This window comes from Heterocephalus glaber, unplaced genomic scaffold (genome assembly GCF_053883595.1).
Source record: "Heterocephalus glaber isolate CG9 unplaced genomic scaffold, H.glaber_assembly_v1.0 deba00001097, whole genome shotgun sequence".
In the NCBI taxonomy this organism is placed as follows: domain Eukaryota; kingdom Metazoa; phylum Chordata; class Mammalia; order Rodentia; family Bathyergidae; genus Heterocephalus; species Heterocephalus glaber.
Window position 1 is genome coordinate 3,424,364 of NW_028258191.1, and position 23,217 is coordinate 3,447,580.

At 37.6% G+C, this 23,217-nt stretch overlaps 1 protein-coding gene across 4 annotated transcripts in view; it reads right to left on the minus strand.

The window, feature by feature from the left end:
• The window catches only part of Lypd6 (LY6/PLAUR domain containing 6), a 142,780-nt gene that overhangs the window by 19,905 nt on the left and 99,658 nt on the right, over positions 1 to 23,217 (minus strand). For 3 of the 4 annotated variants that reach the window (XM_004870000.4, XM_087210056.1, XM_087210057.1), the window contains 2 exons: positions 9,277 to 9,471; positions 2,727 to 2,825 (listed from right to left, as the gene is read on the minus strand). In XM_004870000.4, coding sequence (XP_004870057.1) covers positions 2,727 to 2,825; positions 9,277 to 9,394 — 217 coding nt within the window. In that variant the 5' untranslated portion in view covers positions 9,395 to 9,471. Of the gene's footprint in view, positions 1 to 2,726; positions 2,826 to 4,031; positions 4,110 to 9,276; positions 9,472 to 23,217 lie in introns of all 4 variants that reach the window. The other variant, XM_087210058.1, reaches the window with a different exon arrangement.

A 23,217-nucleotide genomic window follows, 5' to 3' on the forward strand; every position in this document is an offset into this window, starting at 1 on the left:
AAGGCTAACCTGCCTGCTCCTCAAAAGGAGAAACCAGATTCCTATCTTTCACTGCATAATCACCCAAGGGGTCTGGGATAGTTGTTTTATGTTACGAGTCTCAGTGCATGACTTTTCATTTATCCCTATAAATTTAAGGACAAAAAGATAAAAGTGGAGGGGATAAAGGGAGAAGGATAAATTTGTGTAAAGATCACTCTGTGATACCTTTAGGTATCTGTATTTTGAAGGGAATGATTTTGATCTCAAAAGAAAGCATCAAGATGGATCTTTATTTTTCCCTGAGAGGCATACAAGCAGAATGCTTCTGTCACTGTTTATCCTCTGACAGGGATATGTATGTAGTACACAGTCAAAGTCTGTAGAGAGCACCAATTCACATTCCCTCCTTTTCCTCTGAATAATCTGTACTAAGGGATCTCAGAGTTAACTCAGTCTAAGAGAAATATAGTCACACTTTGCTATTGTCTGAATGTGTTCTCCAAAATTCTTATGTTGAAACTTAATCATCGATGTGATATCAAAAGGTGGCATCTTTATGAGATAGTTAAATCATGAGAGCATGAGCATCATAGGTGGGATTAGGACCCTTACCAAGGGACTTCAGGGCATAGGTCTGCTCCCTTCTAGTCCTGCTGCCTCTCACTCTGAGGATATAGTTCTCCTCCAGAGAGGAGGGCGCCATCTTAGAAGCCTGGGCCCTCACTAGATCTGCTGCTGGCAACTTGATCTTGGCTTTCCCAGCCTCCAAAAATTGTGAGAAATAAATTTCTGTTGTTTAAAATGAGTGAGTCTGAGATCCTATGTTATAGCAGCACAAATGGAGTAAAGTTACAATTTCTGTACACAGCTCTGATTAGTGTCAACAGTTTCAGAAGCTAACTGGCAAGCTTAGTCCCAGCAGGAACCAGCCCAAAAGTTAGTGGAAACCCACACAGATCATCCTGTTTTTGCTCAGAGTCACTGTTTAAAATCACCACATTTTGCTTCCTATTAGAGTCACCAAGGGAGGTTTTAAAAATTCTTATTCCCAATTCAGTCAGGTCATTAGCAACTTACACAAACATTCATCTAGAGAGCTGTCAGAAAACACTGGCTCATCCAGAAATAAGCAGTGACTACAGAAGGCAAAAGGGACAGGATTTATCACTGATTCCCCAGTGACTGAGTATCTAACTTGTGACTAAGAGTCTTCAAGGTCTCACGTTTTTCTCTTTCCTATAATATTTTGGGACCTCTATTAACATATTTACCTCAAAGTAAAGAAGGAGAATCTAGAAATGACAGCACACTTCTTACTAAAGGTTAGAGAAGCCTCCAGTGGTTCTGCAGTGGTTCTTGCTCTTGAGTATTCATTAGATCACCTGGGATATTTAAAAATACTCAAAAATGTACAACCTTAATGCAGAGATATTGGTTCAATTTGTGTAGAGCTGTGTGTTTTTCTCCCTTTTTCTTTTTTGGTATGGGGGATCGAACTCAGGACTTTGTGCTTGCGAGGCAGGCGCGCTGACACTGAGCCAAATCCCTGACCCCAAAGAGCTGTGGTTTTTAATGCATGCTTTCTAGTCAGCAGCATTTTATTCACTTGGAGACTCTAGAAATGGAAACTCTCAGCCTATCTCAGACCTAATGAATCAGACTCTTAGGTGGGGTAGGAGGGTGGGGATAGTAGCAGCTATCTGCTTTAATAAGCCCTCCATGGAGTGATGGTCATGTTAATATTTAAGAGCCACTGGTGTAGGTGAGGTACAGGTCTGTGATTTTGAAAAATTCCACAGGTGTTTTCTACTGGGCAGTTTAGGTGGAGACTTCTGGTTAAACTGTTGTAGCTCAGGTATCTGACATCTGTCTTTTAATGATGTCTTCATATTCTCCTAATTTCTAATCCACCATAGGAAGCAGAATACTACTCACTGGGCAGAGCATGCGAGGTCTTCCATTACGTTAAAAAATGATTTGATGTACGATCATTTTAACAACTGAGTTAGATCAATAGTTAAGTACCTTAACGACTCACTCAAACATGTCAGTAAAAATGCTCTATCTTCATCACCCCCACTACCCAATCAATCCACTTTCGTCCAAAATAAAACAGCCAATAAATAATGACTCCATTGCCAAATATAAACATCATTTTTTACTTCTTAGGATAAAAGAGATGTGAAAATGATGGGTCTTCATTTTGAAATGAGCCTTTCAGTCAAAATTTCAAGCTTCAATTGGGTACCATCTCATCCTTCAAAGAGACCTTAACAGTTTAAGAAGCTTAGGACTTTTAGTTGTGCAATAGTGACATTCAGAATTCGAACTTTTATGCAGCGTTGGAATAGAAGTCTCGGGCAAGATGTGGAATAAATGGAATCTTTATATGAGCATCAATTCATACTTTACATGACAGAAGTTACTATGCAATGACTAATGCTTCAAAGAGGGGTGAACAGGCTGGCTGTTCTCTTCTCCTGCATTTGGCTGGCCCCAGGGTGGAAAAGTCTCACTCACCTACTGTGGCACTTCAAAGATGCTTCATGAGAAAGGAGGCAATCCTATGGATCCTTTCATATTTCTGACAGTCTTTGAGGATAAGTTACTGGTGCAGCGAAAAAAAAATTTTCTAATAGCCTTAGACACAAGGAGCAGTTAAGATCGCAAGCTTACACCAAACTCTATGGGGCTATTCACTCATCAACAGCCCTAAAACCCCAGTCTGTCTACTGAGGGTTTACCTTGAGGACAGTAGATGTCAGGAGCCCATCGGTTGCATTCATAATTGTCTGCTGCCTTTTCACAGGTGAAACATTTAAATCCACCAGGATATGGGGTAGCTACAAAAATTGAGAGAAAATATTGATTTTTAGACTGGGCACAGAATCTTGTGAAGGCATACTCATTTTTTTTAAAAAAGGATTTGCAAGATAATTGTCAAGAATATTAAAAAGCTAAACATTCAACTTTCATATGACCCAGCAATTTCACTCTGAGAAATTTATTCCCGAGAAATGAACATTTATATTCACACAAAAAATTTGAATACAAATATTCACAGAAACTTTATCTCTAATCTGAAAATCTGAAATGTAAAATTCTCAAAAGTCTGAAACTTCTTGAACACCAACATGACATCTCCCCAAAATCCACACCTGACCTCACGTGATGGGTCTTAGTCAACATGCAGGAGCACTAAAAATATTCTAAAAATTACCTTTAGTCTATACATAAGGCATATATGAAACATTAATGAGTTTCATCTTATACTTGGGTCTCTTCCTTAAGATAGCTCATGAGGTGTGTGCAAATATTCCAACCCCCCCCCAAAGAAATATCCAAAATCTGAAATACATCTGGTCCTGAGCATTTTGGATAAAGGATACTCAACATGTAATGACCAAAACTGGAGATATCCAGATATCTCTGAATGATGAATGATGAACAGCTCAGCAAGCTGTGATACATCCATATTATAAAATACTAGGGAGCAATCAAAAGGAATGAACTATTAACATGTTCAACAACTTGGATATATTTCCAGGGAATTATTGCTACTCAGAAAAAGCTAACCCAAAAAACTATATACTGTATGTTTCCATTTAGGTAACATTTCTGAAAGGACAAAATGTTGGAAATGGAGTATGGGTGAGCAGTTGCCATGTGCTGGGTGGCAGTGTGGTGGGCAGCACTGGAGGAAGAAACCCTTGAGTTGACGCCATCCTCTCTCCTCCCCAGAGCTGCCTCATCTTGCCTTCTTTAGGGACTGTCTTGCAGGTGCTTGTATTCCTGGCCAGACCTGCAAGCTCAGCTGGGAAGCGGAACACAAGAGTCATGTTCTAAAGAGTGCTCAGCACACCAGGTCTTCCATCAGCACAAGGATGGGGGTCAACAAGGAATGTCAGGCCAGGATGTCCTTTGTCCTTTTCACCAATGTGCTTTTAATTGTCTCATGGCTATAATCATTTGCTGGCTTTGCTACTTAAGAGTTCTGCCTTTCATGAAAAAAAAAACTTGTGTATTCTTTTTTTCATTTGTAAAATTACCTGGCCTATTTGAAAGCTGCAGACACTCAAACCCTTCATCTGCAGGAGCCAACTGTTCTCCCTCGCAGATGGCTGAGCCTGCGAATCCCGCAGATGGAAATAATCAACTCAGGGTAAATTGCTTTGGCCACATGGAACCAATTAAGTATGTTATCAAAAATAATGAAGGAGGAGGCAGCAACTTAAGGCCAGAATTATGGGCCAGATATAACTTTGATTTTCACCTTGCCTAGAAGAGTTGCCCATCCATGTACTTGCCTACAATATTTCACAGAGCTGTGACAATATCCCATACCCTACATAGTCAAAAGTCTTAACTCTAAAAAGTCAAGCAACTGAACCTTTTTATGGGGCCTTCTGAGAGTTCTATGTTCCTCCAAGTACTTGGTGACTCAAATTTATAAATAGAATGATAGCAAAGGCATGGATCATCTTACAAAATAATGAAAAGTGACCGAGAGACAGCCACTTCATTCCCATGAGGAAATTCCACTGTGGAGATAATGCTGTCCTATTACAGAATTCTCATAACCAGAAGAAAGTATTTTGTGAAATTACATATAAGTAATTTGTGTACCTACATCCCACCACCTAGAAAACTGGGTTACATTTGAACTAAAAGATACTATTTTGTTTTGTTTTTTTGGTACCGAGGATCGAACTCAGGTCCTTGCGCTTGCGCAGCAGGCGGTGACACCACTGAGCTAAATCCCCGGCCCTAAAAGATACTATTTTGATGAGGACCTGCCTGAAGAATTTAAAACAAACCATCCTTAAATACCAGAGCCATTCAGAATTCTTATAGATATTTTAATTAAATTATATATATATATATATTATGAGAAAAACCATATGAAATATTTTGAAAAATTTTCCTGATTGAATACATTAAAATATTTTCACTATTAATTTTTAAAGTGTTAATAAATAACTTTAAAAGACAAAATTTCAGCTTCTAAAATCTGAAATGAAAGAACACAGTTTTAGACATAAAGGATGTGACAATGAACGGCATTTCTCAAAGAAAATGATCATCATATCCACCAAGGTTTAGGACTGCAAGCTAGTCTTACTACTTCAGTTTGCATGATTAATTCACTAGAGCATCCAATTTTATCTGTCTGTCATTGCCGCCAAAAAAATTTTTTGGCTAGGATGTTGGATTAGTTATTCCTGGAAACTTTCCCATCCAAGAGATAAATTAAGAATTCTGAATGAAGATTGATGATCCAACTGTTCTAAGAACAAAGTTATTGAGGACCAAATATGAATAAGTTGTATTGTTCCCAAATTTGGATTATTTATTAGACTTTTAAAGATGACCCTTTACAAAATAGTGACATATTAAATTAAATACTGTCATTTCTTATGTAAGTAGGCTTGGACTCTGAAATTAACCCAAAGGATGTTGAAATCTAAACAGGAATATGAGCTAAAATACTATGGCAGCAAAATGAAGCTTTGTTTCAAATCATTTATCTCTGAATGAGCTTATCAGCATACATCATTGGCAATAAACCAAAGGATCTCATTTTTGGTTAAAATCTACAACTTCCTATCTGTATACATTCTCCATACTGCAGCTTAATATTTTCTTATAGGAACTTTCATTGACATCTTGGCAGGTAGTACTGATCAGTGAATAATCACTGATTAGTGACAAATCTGTGCAAATACTCATCTTTCAGTGGCTAGTTATAGTACAAATCAAGTAAATAGTTAAATTTTTCCCTCTGGAAATATTTAGGCAAAAAAAAGGTCAACAGATGAACAACTATCTCCAGTAACTTGCTAAGTGATACTGCATCTGATAAAGAGGTTTTTCTTTCTTTCTTTCTTTTAAGGATGGAAAGAGAGTCCTAAGAGATGTGCTGTTTTCTTCTTTGTTACTTCAAAGCATTATAGAGCAAGCAGAGTTTCAGATGGTTGTGGCCCCAGCTGTGAATGAATCTAATTTGGCTCTTGATCACAGAGTTAATAAGCTTAGTACCGTGTATTTCAGGGCATAAGTTCGTGATCCCTCAAGAGAAAGTGATTGTAAGGAGAATAGAAACGCCAAAGTGCCCAGTTACTTCCTGTAAAATAATATGTGCATTAACCCGCATGGTCAGCCATAGTTCAACCTAGCATAATTCACTCATAAGATACTGGAAAAGATTAAATCTTCGTTTCCATCTCTTGGAACTTTTGCCTGTACAAAGGCCTTCAGTTACGGAAAAGGTGATGAGAACAGACATTTTGAAACGCATGCTGATGTGTAATGCATCCAACCTTTTTCTCTTCTTGCCAAATTAATTTCCATGTTTTGGGAAACAACACTCAAATATAAAAATTCTAGAAATCTAAAAAATTTATCTTTCTTTTCAGTCCACTTGGCAACAAAATATCGTCAGTGTAATTTTACTATGAACACATTTCTGATAGAAATGCATTCCCTGGTACTCTTTAGAAAGTCTCCTGACTCTCTAAGAGTTGGGTAATACAGTACTACAGGGTTGTGAGTAAACATGTTGCTCCTACCTGGGCATTAATAAGACCTCCTGCAAGAACACAGATCTCTGGTGCACATGATTCAGTAAAGGCTCAAAATATGTATCCAGAGGAAAATATTTTTAGAAAAGGTTTTCATTCTATGGAAAGAAATGGAGACCTAGGCTAGATTGCAGCCACACAGTACTTCATATTTTGTTATCTTGAATGATGTCTGACAAAGAAATAAGTAAATCCAGTTCTCTTTAATATTGCTCTTAGTTTGAAGGTTTTTATTAGATTTCGGTGTTTTAACCATAAGCTAGGGGAAAATCACCATTTTTCACATGAAAATTAAAGGAGAACAGCACATACAAAGTATAGAACAGATTTCTTTTTTTTTTTTTTCAGAAAAGTGCCCCAAGTTTGAAAGCTATAAAACTTTTTTTTTTTTTTTTAAGGCTGAAGAACTTCAAAGATTACAGTAGCAGAATCAAAGGAGAATTGTCATGGAGACCAAATTTTCTCAGCCTGAGTTCCAATCTCACACACTATTATTGATAAAGGCTGTTCTGAGCCTTTGAGAAATGAGTTTATGTCTGGCATAGAAATCTCGTCCTGCAACATCACATTTCTCCTTGGGCAGGTGCTAAGCTTTTCCATGTAGTATTAATGGAATCTGGCCCACTCACTGATCCAAAGATGGCTGTTTTGCCTCCATCTACAAAGTGAGGTGATTATATAAATAATTCAAAATCAAACTAATCCTATGCTTCCCTTATATATTTTTTATGGCTTATGTTCAACAGGAGCCTGCTTATTGGTAGAAAGATCTCTCCACCTAAACAAGGTATGGTGGTAAAGGGCAGAGGACCAGGGCCTTTTAAAAACTCAAAAGTGGAAACAAAAACACACTACAAACTTCTGAGATAGTTTGGAAAAATGTGAAGTTATCTGATTTGAAGTAGGTAGAAAAACAAAGTTCTGGCAAGAGGGAGCCATTCAGTGTAACTTCACTCCAACGAGAGTTTGTATCACCCCTGATTCACTACGGAGACTCTCTTAAAGAGAACTTGGGCCCAACCTTGCTGGAGAATTATCTATTTATAATCTAGTTTAGGAATAACTTCTATCCATCTCCATATTTCTAGATCATATCAGAAAGCTCCATCAATTCTTTACAAATATTGAATTCCTTCTAATTAGTCCATAGCTCTATTTAATAAGTACGAGTCATATAAGCAGAACTTTTCTAACACCTTTTAGAGAGAAGTTGATTCTCCCTGTAGCCTGGCAGAGCTCATCCTTCAAAGGCTCCATGCTAAAATCAACTTCCCAAATAGGGGCCCACTCAACCCAGACACTGACCTGCCACCCACTGAGGTAGAAGTAGTGTGTTTGTTTTGTTCTTGTTCACTTAAACCTGTTCACCTCAATTTTCCTCCCTCCTGTGTACAATCACAGCCTTAAAAGAGGTCACAGATATGAGCCTGATGCTTCATGCTGTTATACCTTCTTCTTTTTTTTTTTTTTGATACCAGAGATCGAACTTGGGTCCTTGTGCTTTCAAGGCAGGCGGCGGAACCACTGAGCTAAATCTGATGCCCTTATGATGTTATTTCTAGTCCATAAAATAATGCGAGAAGATGTGCACTGTTTTACTATTTTAGAAATGAAATAAGCACTTTAAAAAATTTCCTAACATTGATTGAATATTTACTATAGTTCATATTCAATGCTAAGTGCTTTGTAACATCATGTTATTTAGTCTTCATAAAGTTAGAGAATATATTTCAAATTAAGAGGCTAGGAAGCAGCTCAGGGTTAGGTAGCCTCCAAGCCCCTGTGAATTTCACATACTACTTCTCAGTGAAATCAGAACATACAGACATTAACTATTCTAGCCCCATAGGATTGAAGGAGTCTGAGTGGATGCCTCTACTTTGTAGACTGTACAGTCCTGAAAAGTAAGACTGTGTCTTATTTGCCTGTATACCTTTCACGCCTAACAAAATGCTTGACAAATGGTGGATATGTGAACAATATTTATTGAGCAGAATACTTAAAAAATAATTTATTTAGAGACAAATGCTAAAGGCCAGAATATACACAATATACCGAACTCATCACCATATGGGGTGTTACAGAAGAGGAGTCAAAAAGAGAGGAGATAAACAGAGATGCAGACCAAAGGAGAAGTCAAAACGTGGGGTTTCCCCAAGTATGAGCCTCAGCCAAAAGACCTGAAAGTCTTGCTCAAAGCATCAATCCCCAAGTACAACCCCAGATATATGCAAATCAGAAACTGAAGGGTTTCTGATACACCATAGATACACCATCATGACCTCCCTAGAGAGTTATTAAACATAGGAAACCAAAAAGCACTGGGAATAGGGAGTCGTGGAGGGCAGCGATGCCCACATTGAGAGCTAGATGCACAGAGAGGAAGACCAGCTATGTCTTACCTACAAAGGATCGATCTTTTACAGACAATCCTCCTCCTGGGACACAGCAGTATACTTTGCTAACTTACTGAGGGATAGTAAAAGGGAGATATTTAGGGTCACAGTGATTGTGTACGGGCCTTGAAAAGCAAACACTTTGTGAAAAAGCAAGAGTAAAACATAAAACATTTTTTTGCTCAAATATGGCATCTCCTAAATACACTACCAGATATTTCCTCTGCGTGAAAGTCTGCTTTCTCCCAGCTACTTTTCAACCCACTTCTTACTTGAAATAAAGTGACATTTCTTCAGCAAAGAGAACAGAGTCTTACTTGAAGGGTGGAGATATATAATGTCTTTCACTGTGAAGTCTCGGGACTGAGCAGCTTTCAGACAATCAGCCAGCAGGCTCAGGAGCAGAAGCCAGGCCAGGGCAGGGCCAGGTTCCATGGCAGACTGACGTGTCACTCATACACAGGGCCCCAGAGTGGGAACTCGAGCCGGAGCCGATGGGAGAGAACTTGCACCTGAAATACGAAGACAGACTCATCTCAGTGTACAGCTGGAGAAAGCCACAGGAGGCTTGGCTGAGCTCCTGTGGGTGACATGGGCAGGGGAGCAACAGGGAGCCAGGGTGAAGGAAGTGGGGAGCCCCGGGGGAAACTTAATTTTAGAGCACTTAGAATATCCCAGCCCAAATATACTCTTCTAATACCAAACCCTTCTAATATCCACCAGAGATGGTATCGAGAGAGGGTGACTTTTAATGAAATCTAGCTACTTCTGCCAAGAGATCAGGAGAAGGCTGCCAGAGAGCAACAATAAATAAGTCAAGTACAAAGGCTCAGAAATATTTCCATGATAACAGTGTAGGCCAGGCACAAGAGTTCAGCCTTACAGAGTCCTATCATCAATGCAGAACTGCACAGGGTAGACATTCAGATTTGGAAAAGAAGAGAAATACAGGCAAGTGACCTCTTCCAAACCAAAAAAGTATCTCAATAGCACAAATCTCCTTAATATAACTGATGTTTATTGGTCAGGCACTATTTAAATCCTCTATAAATATTAATTTATTCTCCCAAGAGCACCATGAGACAGACATCATAATTGTCCTACTTTGAATAAACTGAGGTCCAACAAATAAGTAGAAGAGCCAACTCAAAACCAGGCAATGTGGATTTTATGTCCATATTTTTAAATACTAGGTAATGTTGTATTCTTCCTATGACTGATCAGAGTTTGTAAGCAAAACTGATAAGATTAAGTTATTCCTTAGCACTAAGCAGTCGTCTACTCTGTCCTTTATTCTGATTGTGTTTCCACTCAAAATTGAGGACAGTATAAAAGTGTAAATAAGTTAAATTGTCTAGCTTACTTGGAATGCACAGATGTCTTCATATGTGTGCTATTTGCTCAACATCTTACAAGTTTCTTATATCTCTTGCTCCTCACATTCTGCTATTTTTCCAAGTACCATCATCACTCTTTTTCATGCAAAGGGTCAAGGCTAGATAATTCCTTTTATTTTAACCCAGCTGAAAAATAACTTAATTTCAATATTTTGTTTACAGATTTAACACAAATATCCAATGAGATTTTTTAAAATAGCATTAAAAACGTAATTAGTTTGTAAAACAAATAAGGCAATGACTAAATACCTTATGAATCAAAAACTTAATGAAGAAAATCAATATATCCTTGTCGGATATTAGCATGTACTACATAGCAATATTAATCAAAACAGAATGACAAAATGTATGACAAGGAGTTTGGAAAAATGGAACATTCACGGGAGCCCAGAAATAGGCCCAAGTCTTTATATAAAATAAGTAATTTTTCAAAATCATAGAACAAGACAATATGAAATGAACAGTATTACAATAACGATCAAAACTGTGAAAAAGATGAAATGAAACCAAACAATGCAAGATACACCAAAATTATCTCTAGATGTATTAATGTGTTCATTACTCAAAAATGTGCAAAATGTTAGAAAATAGAATAGAGCTCTTATCATCCTCTAACAATCATTTGATGCCAACCCTGCCAATTTCAGGCTCACCTGACTAGCTTTTGACTACAATTTGGTTTCTGAGAAAATTTGTATTCAGGAAGACAGTGGACTGCTGGGTCCCTCAGTAATTGTGACTGCCAGGCACAGTGGTAGGTACTTGGTTGAACAACATGATCAGAAAATAGAGGAGCAAATATCAGTGGTATTTCCCTGGCTCTTCTTAAATGAATACAACAATGCCTCACTTTACATCCATTCTGGCTTTCCTCTACTGGGGTAGGTACCATGAGGCTGCACCTGGCAGACACAACGTACTGTGGAGACCTGACTACACCATAGCCACCACCCCATCTCCTCCCATCCTATAACAGAGCTCAGTATGAGTCAGAGATTAAAATGTCATGAACATTATGTTTGCAACTCTAAATATGTGAACGAATGTACACAGACAAAAGATAAGAAAGCAAAATACAAAATATAAATAAGAAAGGTAGAATGCTTAACTTTGCCAAGGCTGCCATGATAAAGCACAACATACTAGTGGCTTAAACAACAGAAATGTATTTGTCACAGTTCTGAAGGCTGGTAGTCAAGGTGTCAGCAGGGTAGTTTCTCCTGAGCTCTCGCTCCTTGGCTTGGAGATGGTCACCTTCTCGCCATGTCCTCTCATGGCCTTTCTCTTATCAGAACACCAGTCTTATTGAATTAGAGCCCCACTTTTATGATTTCATTTAATCTTAATTACCTCCTTACAGGCCGTGTCTCCAAACACAGTCACATTCTGAGGTACTTGGGGTTAGGGCTTCAACACAGGAATCTGGAGGGAACACATTGCAACCCACAGCTCAGGGTTTTTTTCAAACATTTCACATGACACTTGACATCACAGAGATATTGTTGATATTTTAAAATGGTATAAATGACCTGAGGGAAGTGTAAACTTCTTCCTATGTTGTAAGACCATGTGTTCTTCATGCTAGGAACATGCCATATATATCTTTACTCCCCTAGCTCAGAATCTAGCACAGAGATAACTCAATGGCCACAGTGCAGTCAAGGGATATTTGCCTCAAACTCTTCTAATACCTCAGGGATGGCCCCCTAGCTTCTGCTTACTACCTTTACCAGCTATTCCAGTGTTTTGCCATAAGAGATGAATGATGAAAACATCATCACATTTCCTAAAATAAAATCCAGATCCCTGCTACAGAATAAAATTTAATTTAAAGCCATATATACTATAACTGTATCTATTTTATGACCTGATAGGTGTGGGGAGTATCTTGAGGTGATATTTTAAAATTTGCAATATCAAGACTATAGAAATTAACCTTCATAGCAAAGTAAATACAAATGTAAACACCTGGTAGGAATTTAAATTTAAATGGATGAGGATTAAGTATGATTACTTTTTGGTGTTATAAAAAGGACTTGCAATACTATGAAGTATCACTTTAATTTTTAATTTAGTATTCCACTGTAATCTTATGCAGCATTTCCCATTTTTATTTTATCTCTTTTAATTCCACTTATTTATCATCTAACCAGTGTTTGCAAATGTCCAAGTGCAGAATGGTGAGAAACCATGGTACTCATCAAGTCAAGGGTTCTGAGATGATGAATCAGGCTAGATAATCTGCATGAGCTCAACATCATCACAAAAGTCCCTGTGAGAAGGAGGCAGGAAGGTCAGAGTCAGCAGGAGGAGATATAACAACAAAAGCAAGAGGTTGGACTGGTGGGGCCACAAGTTAAGGAATGCAGCAAGTTCCAGAAACTGGAAAAGGTAAGGAACTAGACCCTCTCTGGAAGCCCCAGAAGGAACCAGCCCCTCCACCACCTTAATTTAGCCCAGTAAGACTGATTTTTAGGCTTCTCGTCTCCAGGACTAAAAGATAAGAAATTTGTGGTGTCTTAGGCCACTAAATTTGTAGGAATTTATTTATAGCAGTACTGGGAAACTAATAAATTATTTTAAAATCAGACTTTTAAAACAAAGTACAGCCTATCTACAGCATGAGTAGAAAATGAAAATAAAACTACAGCATTCATTTTTGTGAAATTTTTAAAAATTCCTTTTCTAGATTTTGAGTCGCTAACAGATAAATCAGGTTGAACTATATGAAACTGCCATTTTTATTCATTTAAAAATGGTTATATATTAGCAACTTCAGAGAGTTTAACCTATAGCTTCCATTAGCTAGTGTTTCTATCACAAAAGAAAATTAAAAATTAAATGGTCATTGGAGCAGTAGATCTAATGCTATATGAAAATATATGTCTAAACCCAACACAAATTACTCCTAATTCTGTTTCCTTGGTTATGAGTTCAATCTGCACAAAAGTCTCCTCAAAGCCCCAATATCATTTACAAGCTTCAGACTCTTACTCAGCCCCTGCACACACATACCTCCTGTATTTTGTTCTTCATGGAGTATCAGAAGTATATTTGAGTAGGGCCCATAGCTTTCTTATGTTCTCCATTCAACAGGCTCAGTAACTCCTCCAGTGGTGGCAAAACTATGGCACATATGTTATACTGGGCTGCTTGTTATCACTGAAAGCTCTAAAAGGTTCAAAAGGCTCACCATTACTGCATTTCTACCACTGCCACCATTTATGAAGTTCATGTTTCATGTCTATATTTGGTGTGTGTGATATACACACTATGCAATACTATTCCTGCTTTACAGATGAAGTTGAGCTCAGAAAAGAGGACTAACCTGCTCACAATCACAAAACTGTCCTAAATGGTGATTTGAAACCAAATCTTTTAGCATGCCTAAAAACACTTACATGGATGAATGCTTCACACTGATTTCTTTCATGGAATAGATGGTGAGGAAAGCTATCTGGTTTTATTTTTATATAATTTCACATTAAACGCCAACTTGTTCTTTTCTTTAATGTGCAACTGGAAGTTAACATCAATGCTCCATATATATCAAGCACTGCAAGTGACATGTTTTTATTAAAACATTTCTCACCCACAATATTCCTTCCAGTTATTGATTTAAAGGTCTCTCTGTACAGCACTTACACCAATAATTATGCATCTGGATATCATCTGACTTTAAACTCCTTGCAACCTCTGAAGCATGACCACCCAGCTTGAGCCTTCATTTCAGAGCCTATTTCGAGTATGTGTAAAATACAGACATTAACAGTTAAGACTGCCTGGGTTTGAAATCTAGCCCCTACCCCTCTGGTCCCTACTTTCTGTGTAGTTTTTATCCAAGTTACTTAGCCACTCTGTGTCTCACTTTCTTCATCTACAAAATGAGGATACTACCTACCTCAAAAGTTTACTGTTAGGATTAAATAAGCTGACATATGTAGACCACTAAAGACAGTGTCTGCCACACACTAGATGCTAATATTTTACTAGTATTATTTTGTCCAAAATCAGCCAGTGTAGTTTTCTAAGTGAAAGTAAAATATAGTAAAATTAACTTTGTTCAATAAACAATACTTTCCTTAACTTAGAAAAATATAATCCTTCAAAAATATTAAGTACTGCATGAAAAATGAGGATTCATGTGTCTCCTCCATCCCAACATTTGCCAAGGTCACCAAACAAGGGACACAGCCAGCAGGGAGAGTAGGAGACACCTCCTGCCAACCAGCATTTAATGTGACTGAGGTTCATGCAAGCCGGGGTGATTTTCTGCCAACCTTTACCAGTGAGCACATAGGTGGGTACTGCAATCAGAACCTTCCATGTATTGCCTCAGGCTGCCCTTTTAGGCAGTGGTGGCAAACCTATGGCATGCATATTATTGTTTTCCTTTTAAGACAAAAGATGTTGATGTATGAATTGTTTTTTCTAAATTAAAACCTTAGTATTCAGGGTTAATTGCAGTGTTGGCACTTTGTGATAAATAAGTGGGTTTTGAATTGCATTTTGGCAGTCAGTCTTTAAAAGGTTCATTATGACCACCTTAAGGCCTCTGTTAAAACCCATGATCTTTACACATCTGCTTTAACTAGACTTTACTTATGCAAAAGGTGTGACGGAAGTCAGAAGCACATCCATTCCCTTTGTATTCCTTCCAAGGTACATGTAAGTGCATGCACACAGAGCCTTCTTGGTGGTGGATTATCATGAGTGAAGCTAAAGCAACTGTTTCATTCATGACAACATACTTGTGTTAGCTTTCCATTACTGTAACAAAATACCAGAGATAAACAACTTATAAGGAGGAAAAGTTTGTTCTGGCTCACAATTCTAGAGGTTTCAGTCTGTGATCAGCTGATTCCATTGCTTTTGGGCTCATGGTAAGGCAGAATATCTTGGTGGGGAGCACCTGCCTAAACAACGCACCAGCCCACCTCATAGTAATCAGGAACTACACAGAAAAAGAGAGGAAAGGCTAAAGTTCCAATACTCTCTTCAAGGGCACACTCCCAATGACCTAACTTCCTCCCACTAGTCCCTACCTCCTAAAGGTTCCACCACCTCCCACAGGCACCACAGGGTGACAACCAAGCCTTGAACACATAGTCCTTAGGGGGCACTTATCCAAATTATACCAAAATCCACTTCTACTTTCTTTCTTTCTTCTTCTTTTTTTTTGTACCAGGGATTGAACTCAGGACCTTCTGCTTATGAGGCAGGTGTCAGCACCACTGAGCTACATCCCCAGCCTGACTTCTACTTTCTATAGGAAAAGACAAACCAGGTTTCTTGGACTTGATTTCTTTAGTTCAATTTTCCAGATTAGGAGGGTTCAAATTCTTCTTTTACCATAAATTTTATGTGTTTAATGGAAAATTTATAAATTTGTAAAATAATGGAATCTTGATTCTCTTAAGTTTATTTGCAAAATTATTCCTTCTTTGGAAAAAAAATGAAAATCAGGTATTTTCTAGATGTAAGTATGACTAGAAAAGGGCCTGAAAGGATAGACTGCAACATGATGTAGGATTTAGGAAACATTTAATATTAATTTACATGTTCAAAAATTTTAATGAGCAGGTATTATACATAAAGTTGTTTTTTTGTTTTGGTACCAGGGATTAAACTTGGGACCTTGCACTTGTGAGGCAGGTGGCAGAAAAAACAAGTTGCTTTTGAAAAATAGTCTTTTTGTTTCTTTTTTTTTTGGTACTGGGGATTGAATTTGGGACCTTATGCTTGAGAATCAGGTGGCAGAACCACTGAGCTAAATCCCCAGCCCTTAAAAAATAGTCTTGATACAATAATTTCAGTTTTTTCCTTTTTCTTTTTCTTTTTTTTAAATTTTTTTTGCACTAAGGATTGAACTTAGTTCCTTACACATGGGGGGCAGGTGCTCTGACACTGAGGTACAACTCTAGCCCAGTGTAATTGTAATTTTTAAGCACACATTATTTCTAATTTACTTAAAAATTTTTATGGAGATAAATTCACATTAATATCAAATTCACCATTTTATAATTCAGTGATATTTGGTATATTCATAATATTGTACAATCACCACTATTATCTAGTCTAGAACATTTCAATCACCTCTCATAAAGAACCCTATACCCTTTTACTAGTCCCTTCCTTTTCCCTTCTCTCCCTGAGTTCTGACAACCATCAACCTGCTTTCTGTCTCTATGGTGTGGCCTTTCAGGAACATCTCATGTAAATAGAATCAATATCTGGCCTTTTGTGTCTGGTTTCTTTCACTCAGCATGTTTTCAAGGACCATCTATATTGCAGCATTAACCAGTAGTATAACCTTCATTATTATGCCTGAAAAAAATCTCATTATAAATTATGCTATATTTGTTTATTCATCAGATGATGGAGGTTTGGATGGTTTCTATATTTTAGCTATTATGACTAATGAATTAGCATTCATGCACATATTTTTGAGTCAGTACATGTTTTCAGTTTTCTTCAGTATATGCAGGGGTGGAATTGCCTGGTCTGAAAGTTACTATTTGTTTGACTTTTTGAGGAACTGCTAGTGTTTAAATGCAGGAGCACCATTCTACATTCTCATCAGCAAAATACAAGTATCCCAGTTTCTCCACATCCTCACTAACACTTATTTTTCTTTTCTTTTTAAAAAAGTTACAGCAAACCTAGTGAAATGTGAAGTGTACATCACTGTAGTTTTGATTTGCAATTTTCAAGAGACTCATGAGACTGAACATCTTTTATATGCTTGCTTGATATTTGTAAATCTTCTTTGGAGTACTATTCAAATTCTTGGACTTTTAAATTTAGCTATTGTCATTTTATTATTGGTTCTAAGAGTTCTTTTGTATATTCTGGGCTTTAGATATTTTCAGATACAATATGTGACTTGCAAATATTTTCTCCCATTCTCTGTGTCATCTCTTAACTTTCTTGATGATCTCCTTTCATACACAAGAAATACAATTTTGATAAAGTCTACACTCTTTTATCTTGAGGGATTGGAGATTGAACACAGGGGCACTGAGTTACATTCCCAGACCTTTTTTTCTTTTTATTGTTTTGATTCGAGGCTAGGCTTAAACTTGTGATCCTCCTGCCTCAGCCTCCTGAATAGCTGGAATTACAAGGGTGGCCCACCACAGCCACCTTACACATTGGTTTTTATAAATATGGATTTTGTTCCCTATAAAAGTCAAGCGCAATATGACATTAAAAAGAAAGACTTGCAAACATTGCACAGTAAAAGAGCATGAATACTTTGTAGTGGCCATAGCTATATTTTCCACCTCTCTTTTCCATGAGAAAAACAGGATGGGTGGGCCTATTTATTAATATCTCCAGTGCTTATATTCCTGTACTCAATCATGAAGCACTACTCATTCTATTAGTATTTTTCAGGAACTGAAAAATGAAAGATGAGTGACATGGATTCATCATGGTTGAACAGTGACACAGGCTCTGCTGAGGACGGTGTATTTTTCTCTACAGATTCCCAGTAGCAGATGGAACTTTAATCCCCAAACTTCACAAACACGATGTTGGATATGCTCAGATAATACAAAGAGTCTTTTCTGGGACTCTGATGATTTTCTTTGGAGTCGACTGTGCCTTTAGACTGTTCTAGACATTTATTTTTTATTTTTTATTTTTGTTTGGTACTGGCGATTGAACTCGAGTCCTTGTGCTTGCAAGGCAAGTGGCAGAACCACTGAGCTAAGTCCCCGGCCTGTTCTAGACATTTAGAAAAGATGTTGCATTTCCATTTTATGATGCTGCTTTTTGAATATGTACTATGAATTCTGACCCTGAATACGATTATCTTTATGAAGAAGTACATTCTCATTTTCACAGCTCTGTGACCTTTCATTTGTTATTTATGAGCTTTTGCAAATCTAATACCACTCTGACAGATTTAATTTGTGCTCTAAATTACCTTTGCATGAGTTACTCAACTGCTGGTTTTATTCCAATGGATTACTTGCTATATTCCAAAATAAAAAAAAAATAGTTTGTGATCTATTAGACTTCTTCCACCTAAGAGAAAGCTGAGGAGAGTTTCATTCTGAATTTTTACTCCACAAAAGATATCAGATAATATAAAGGAGGATTTCTCATAGAGGCAAAGTGACAATCATAACCCAGATCAAATTTTACAAATCTATACCCTCATTGCTATTTCATGTTGAGTCCATAAAATAAGATACTCTCACTCCTTAAACTAGTCACTAGGAGAAAATAAGCACTTCTGGAAGCCACACTGACTTAAGAACCATATACTAAAAGATAAAGCCTCAGAGTTAAGTCAATATACAAGCAATTGTGAAATAGAGGACTAATGCAAATCTAAACATGTTTGGATGCTATTCAAATAGAGATGACTAATATGAAGGGAAAACCAAATTCTTGGGGCCTGAAATATCATGACAAATCTTGACTTAACTCTGAATATATATATAGACTGTTGGGTGGTGATTTAATGACCTGAAAGAGTTAATTCAGCTCCTAAAAGTATAAACTGAAGGCATGTCTTTGTAAAACTGCCTACTTAAGTATATTATGCTGATCATAGGTATGTTTCTTACAATTAAAAAATTGCTCAGAAAATATAGTGCTTTTAAAAAATGGTTGAAAATTCTTTGATGTGTCTCCATTGAGAGATGGAGTCCATATGCTCTGCCCTTGAATCTGGGTCAACCTTGTTAATCAGTTGACTAGAGTGTAGTTGTAATGACCCTGTGCAACTTCCAAGGCTAGGTCACGAAAGATGATGCAACTTATACCCAATGCTGTGGAACATTCATGTTCAAATCTTGAGATGCCATACAATCTCCGTGCCCCACCCGCAGGGCTGCCATGATGTAAGGAAGCCCAAGTAGTCCATGAGAACTACTGAAACTTCATGACATGAGAGAGCTGCCCGGCCAGCTCCAGGGGCTCCAGTCACCTCTCTTCTGCACATTCCAGCTCAGCCAGTTTGACTGCAACTAAACGGAGAATTCCCAGAACAGGAGGTCCAAGTCCTTTCCACAGTCCTAACTCACAGAGACTATGGATGATAATAAAATGATCCTTACTGTCTCTAGCCATTAAGTTTTGTGGTGATTTTGTGGTGATTTTTGTGGTTAAACAGCAATCCTGGACCATAAGGCAGCAGAGCCAAAGAGCAAACAATGAACTTTAATTTAACTCATGAAGCTAATTTCATTTTCTAGGACACATTGGTTATAAAGTTCAGAAATCCAAATCAAACAGGCTGTACCTAAAGCTGGGATTAGAAATGAAGGGGAAGAATTATACTGTCTCCTTAACTGCTCGGTTCAGACATGCCCAGACTTTTAACTCTGTTTTTAGGAATTTCCAACCTTAGCTCTGCTTTGCCTTCTATTTTGCCTGTTACTCAAGTCCTCCCAAACTGTGACCATCAGCAGCTTTAGAATCATTCCCAGCCTCTTTCCCAGCTGTTCCAGAAAATGCCCCAACAGCAGAAAGAAGTACCTTCATGGAGTCACAATTTGCCAGGGGAATATGGCATTCCTAAAATTAGCTAGTGCCTCTGTCACTGGAACAACAGAGTCAACTCCACTGCAGTCACATGATTTGAAAGTGGGGGGTGGTGGTGGTTCCCAACAGAAAATCTAGGTGTCACCCAAGAAGAAGACTTGGATGGTAGGACAGCAAAAAAACACTGATGTGCACTACTATAAACAATATAACATTTGAAATAACTCACTCACCTGAAAGGACAAAGTGAAGTTAAAGGTAGCTCAAATGAATACTACTGTAGATGCCAAAAGGAGGGCATGTTACCTATGATGTGACTTTCTTCTCTTAAAATGAATGCAACTTCATTACAACTTTTCAAATAAAAATTTAAGGCTGAAACAATGAAGACACATTTATAGTGGGCATTTATAAATAGTTCTGCCCTGTACTTCCCCCTGTGGAAAGGTCTTTGGAAAGGTCTTCCATTGTTCCAATCATGTGCTGCAATTTGGGCACATCAGGATCTCACATAGTCCGTCCTACTGACCACTGATGTCTGGGTCAGGGTTGGACATCTGATTCAACTAAATAAACAGAAATTCTTCCAAAGTATTTCTCAAACTATAATCAGAAAAAAGGTAAGTATCCCTCTATGGTACAAGACCTCAAGATATGAGGCTCAGGAATACCTGTATACCACATTCCTCCCCATTTGGAGGAGGAAGAAAATGAAGCTTGCTGACTAAGAGAGACAGAGATAAGAAATAAATAGAAGCGCCCCAATTATGTTCAACTCTTACCTTTCAGCAGAGTTTTAACTCTTCTCTTAATTATTAAGTAGCCTCAGTATCCATGGAACAAATACCATGTTTCTCCAAGGTAGTCTAAGTTGGTTTTCTGTCCCTTGTGACCATGGTTCTAATTCAATAGTCTTTCAAAAGGGTCCAGCCACCAGTTTAAATTTCCCTATGTTACAAAAGCTTTTTACCTCAATACTTCCTTAAGGCTTATCAACTAAAAGGTTAGAATTGGCTTTTTAAAATGTCAATAATAAAGAACTAGCCATAAATGACTTTTTTTGGATTTCACAGACACCAATGTTTCATTTCCAGATCTACAGGGAGACAGATGTTCACACATTTTCAATCTGAATTAAAGATTTACTTGCACAAAAGGTAATGCTTTAAAAAAGTGTTCATTTCTTTTTCTGGTACCTGTTGGCGAGGCTACAGTTACAGGAAAAAGCTGCCGTTTCACCTTGCTCCAATCTGATTTAATGGCCAATTGCATCAAAAAAGCTTCAATTCCTAAAGAATAAATTGATGTCTGGACAAGTATGCCTAGGAATATGTTCACATTTTAAGGGGTTCTGTATTTACTGTGGAACTATTCTGCTTGTTGGTTCTGCTTGTTAGTTGTTTCCTCTATCAATTTGAAGGTTCTTGAGAACTGGAAAGAAAGCATTCTTAAGTATAAACAATGGGAAGAGAATGAAGTAAAAAAAGAAAACAAAAACCTCTTCAAACAGGAATGGTACACCACGTACATTTCTGTTATGTTTATCTATTTTTTGTTTATGTGGGAAATTTTTGGTTTGGTGTCTTTTATTACACTTCTTTATCTATTTAAGAATATCATACTTTCATTTAGTTTTCTGGAGATGTTTATCACAGAGATGTTCCAAAGACATAGAAGTATAAAATGCCCTCAGGAATAATATCATAGTTATAAGTGAATTAAATTAAAACAAGATCTGCTCTTATGTATAAAGTAACTCACTTCCAAATCTGGTATTTTGATTATTAGGCATATATTATCAGTCTCTCAGTACTACACAGAAAGGATGTTCTCTGTATTTGGAGTGATGCATTCAACTTTCTTCTACTAATTTTCAATGTTTCCAAACTTCAGAAAGATGAAGGAGGTACTAGTAATAATCAAAAAGAAGATCCTGCCTACTGTAAATTGAAGGAAGTATTTTGCACTATTTGGGCCAAGTTTTATTGGCAAAAACCATTGCACAGTTGCACAGAGGTAACTTCACTTTGGTTTTAGAGGCCTGTTGTGAAGCTTCTGTTGGAGGCATGAGGCATGTCAACTTGTCCCCGTCGCCTCTCCCAGGACCTGTGGCACTGCCAAGCTCATCTACATTAAGGGTTCTTAGCCCCTGGTGACCCCCTCATCATGTTATCTCAGTTCAAATGTAAATAAGCAACTGTGACATTTCTGACCTCTTTATGAAATAGTTCTTCTATCTCTTTGTGTCGACTAAAGTCAACTCTCAGTGAAAATCCAGCTTCCTTTTAGCTGTCCACAATAGAATGTCTTCATTTTCCCATGCTCCATCCTGATCCTGAAGACAAGAGAAGGCCACAATTCTTTTTCCTCCCACTATAGTTTATAAGTCATGGCTCTCCCTCTTCACACAAATTCTCTTCACCCCAAAGGCCAAACCACTTGTCCTTATATCTAGCTAGCAAGGAGGGATTGGAGAACATGAAGAATGTATCTCACTTTCAGACATCAAAAATCACTTAACATAGGGGCCGGGGATTTAGCCCAGTGGTGCTGCCGCCTGCCTCGCAAGCACAAGGTCCCAAGTTCGATCCCGGTACCAAAAAAAAAGTCATTTAACCTAATCTCGATTCTCAGGATTGAGAAGAAACAACTCATACTGATTTTTTTGATTCTGTTTTGCCCATGGTTCCTTGTCAAAATGCTTTGAGCACTGTTTCTATTGACCCTGACAGAACTGAGGTTCAAGAATAAACTGTATCTACTACTTTTATGCAGAGCTCTTTTGGGATTTCTTATGGAGCAGGAAAGCCAGCCTGGGCTCTCTTTTTCTGAGAAAAAGAAAAATCAAATAGCCAATAAAAAAAACAATGGTTTACACAAAATCCCTATGCCTAAGCCACTATTTTTCAATTATTGGTTGGGTTTCTTGGCAGCTAACTTCTAAATGCTAACCAATGTTTCCCGCTTGATAAAGAATATGTTTTAAAAACAAATCTATTTATGTACTTAGAAGCAAACTGTGGATACACTGAGCTAAGCACAATGTGTCCTAATAGCTCAAAGACTATCATGATTTCATTTTTTTTGAAAGGGTATCAGGGTTGGTGAAAACACCCTAAACTATAACTTCACTTTTCAAGCACATTTAACAATTTAGTGCAATAATCTAGAGGGAGGAAGGATTTCCTTATTGAATTTGAAGAAAAAGGATTGTATCCAGTAAACCTCAATTTTGCATCAGTGACGTAGGAATTCTTCATTGGTAATACATTTTCAGGTTTCAGGTTAAAGCACTGTAGAAACCAAGAAGCTTATGATGCATCTGCTTTGGAGCTAGCAGACTACAGACTGAATTCCTCA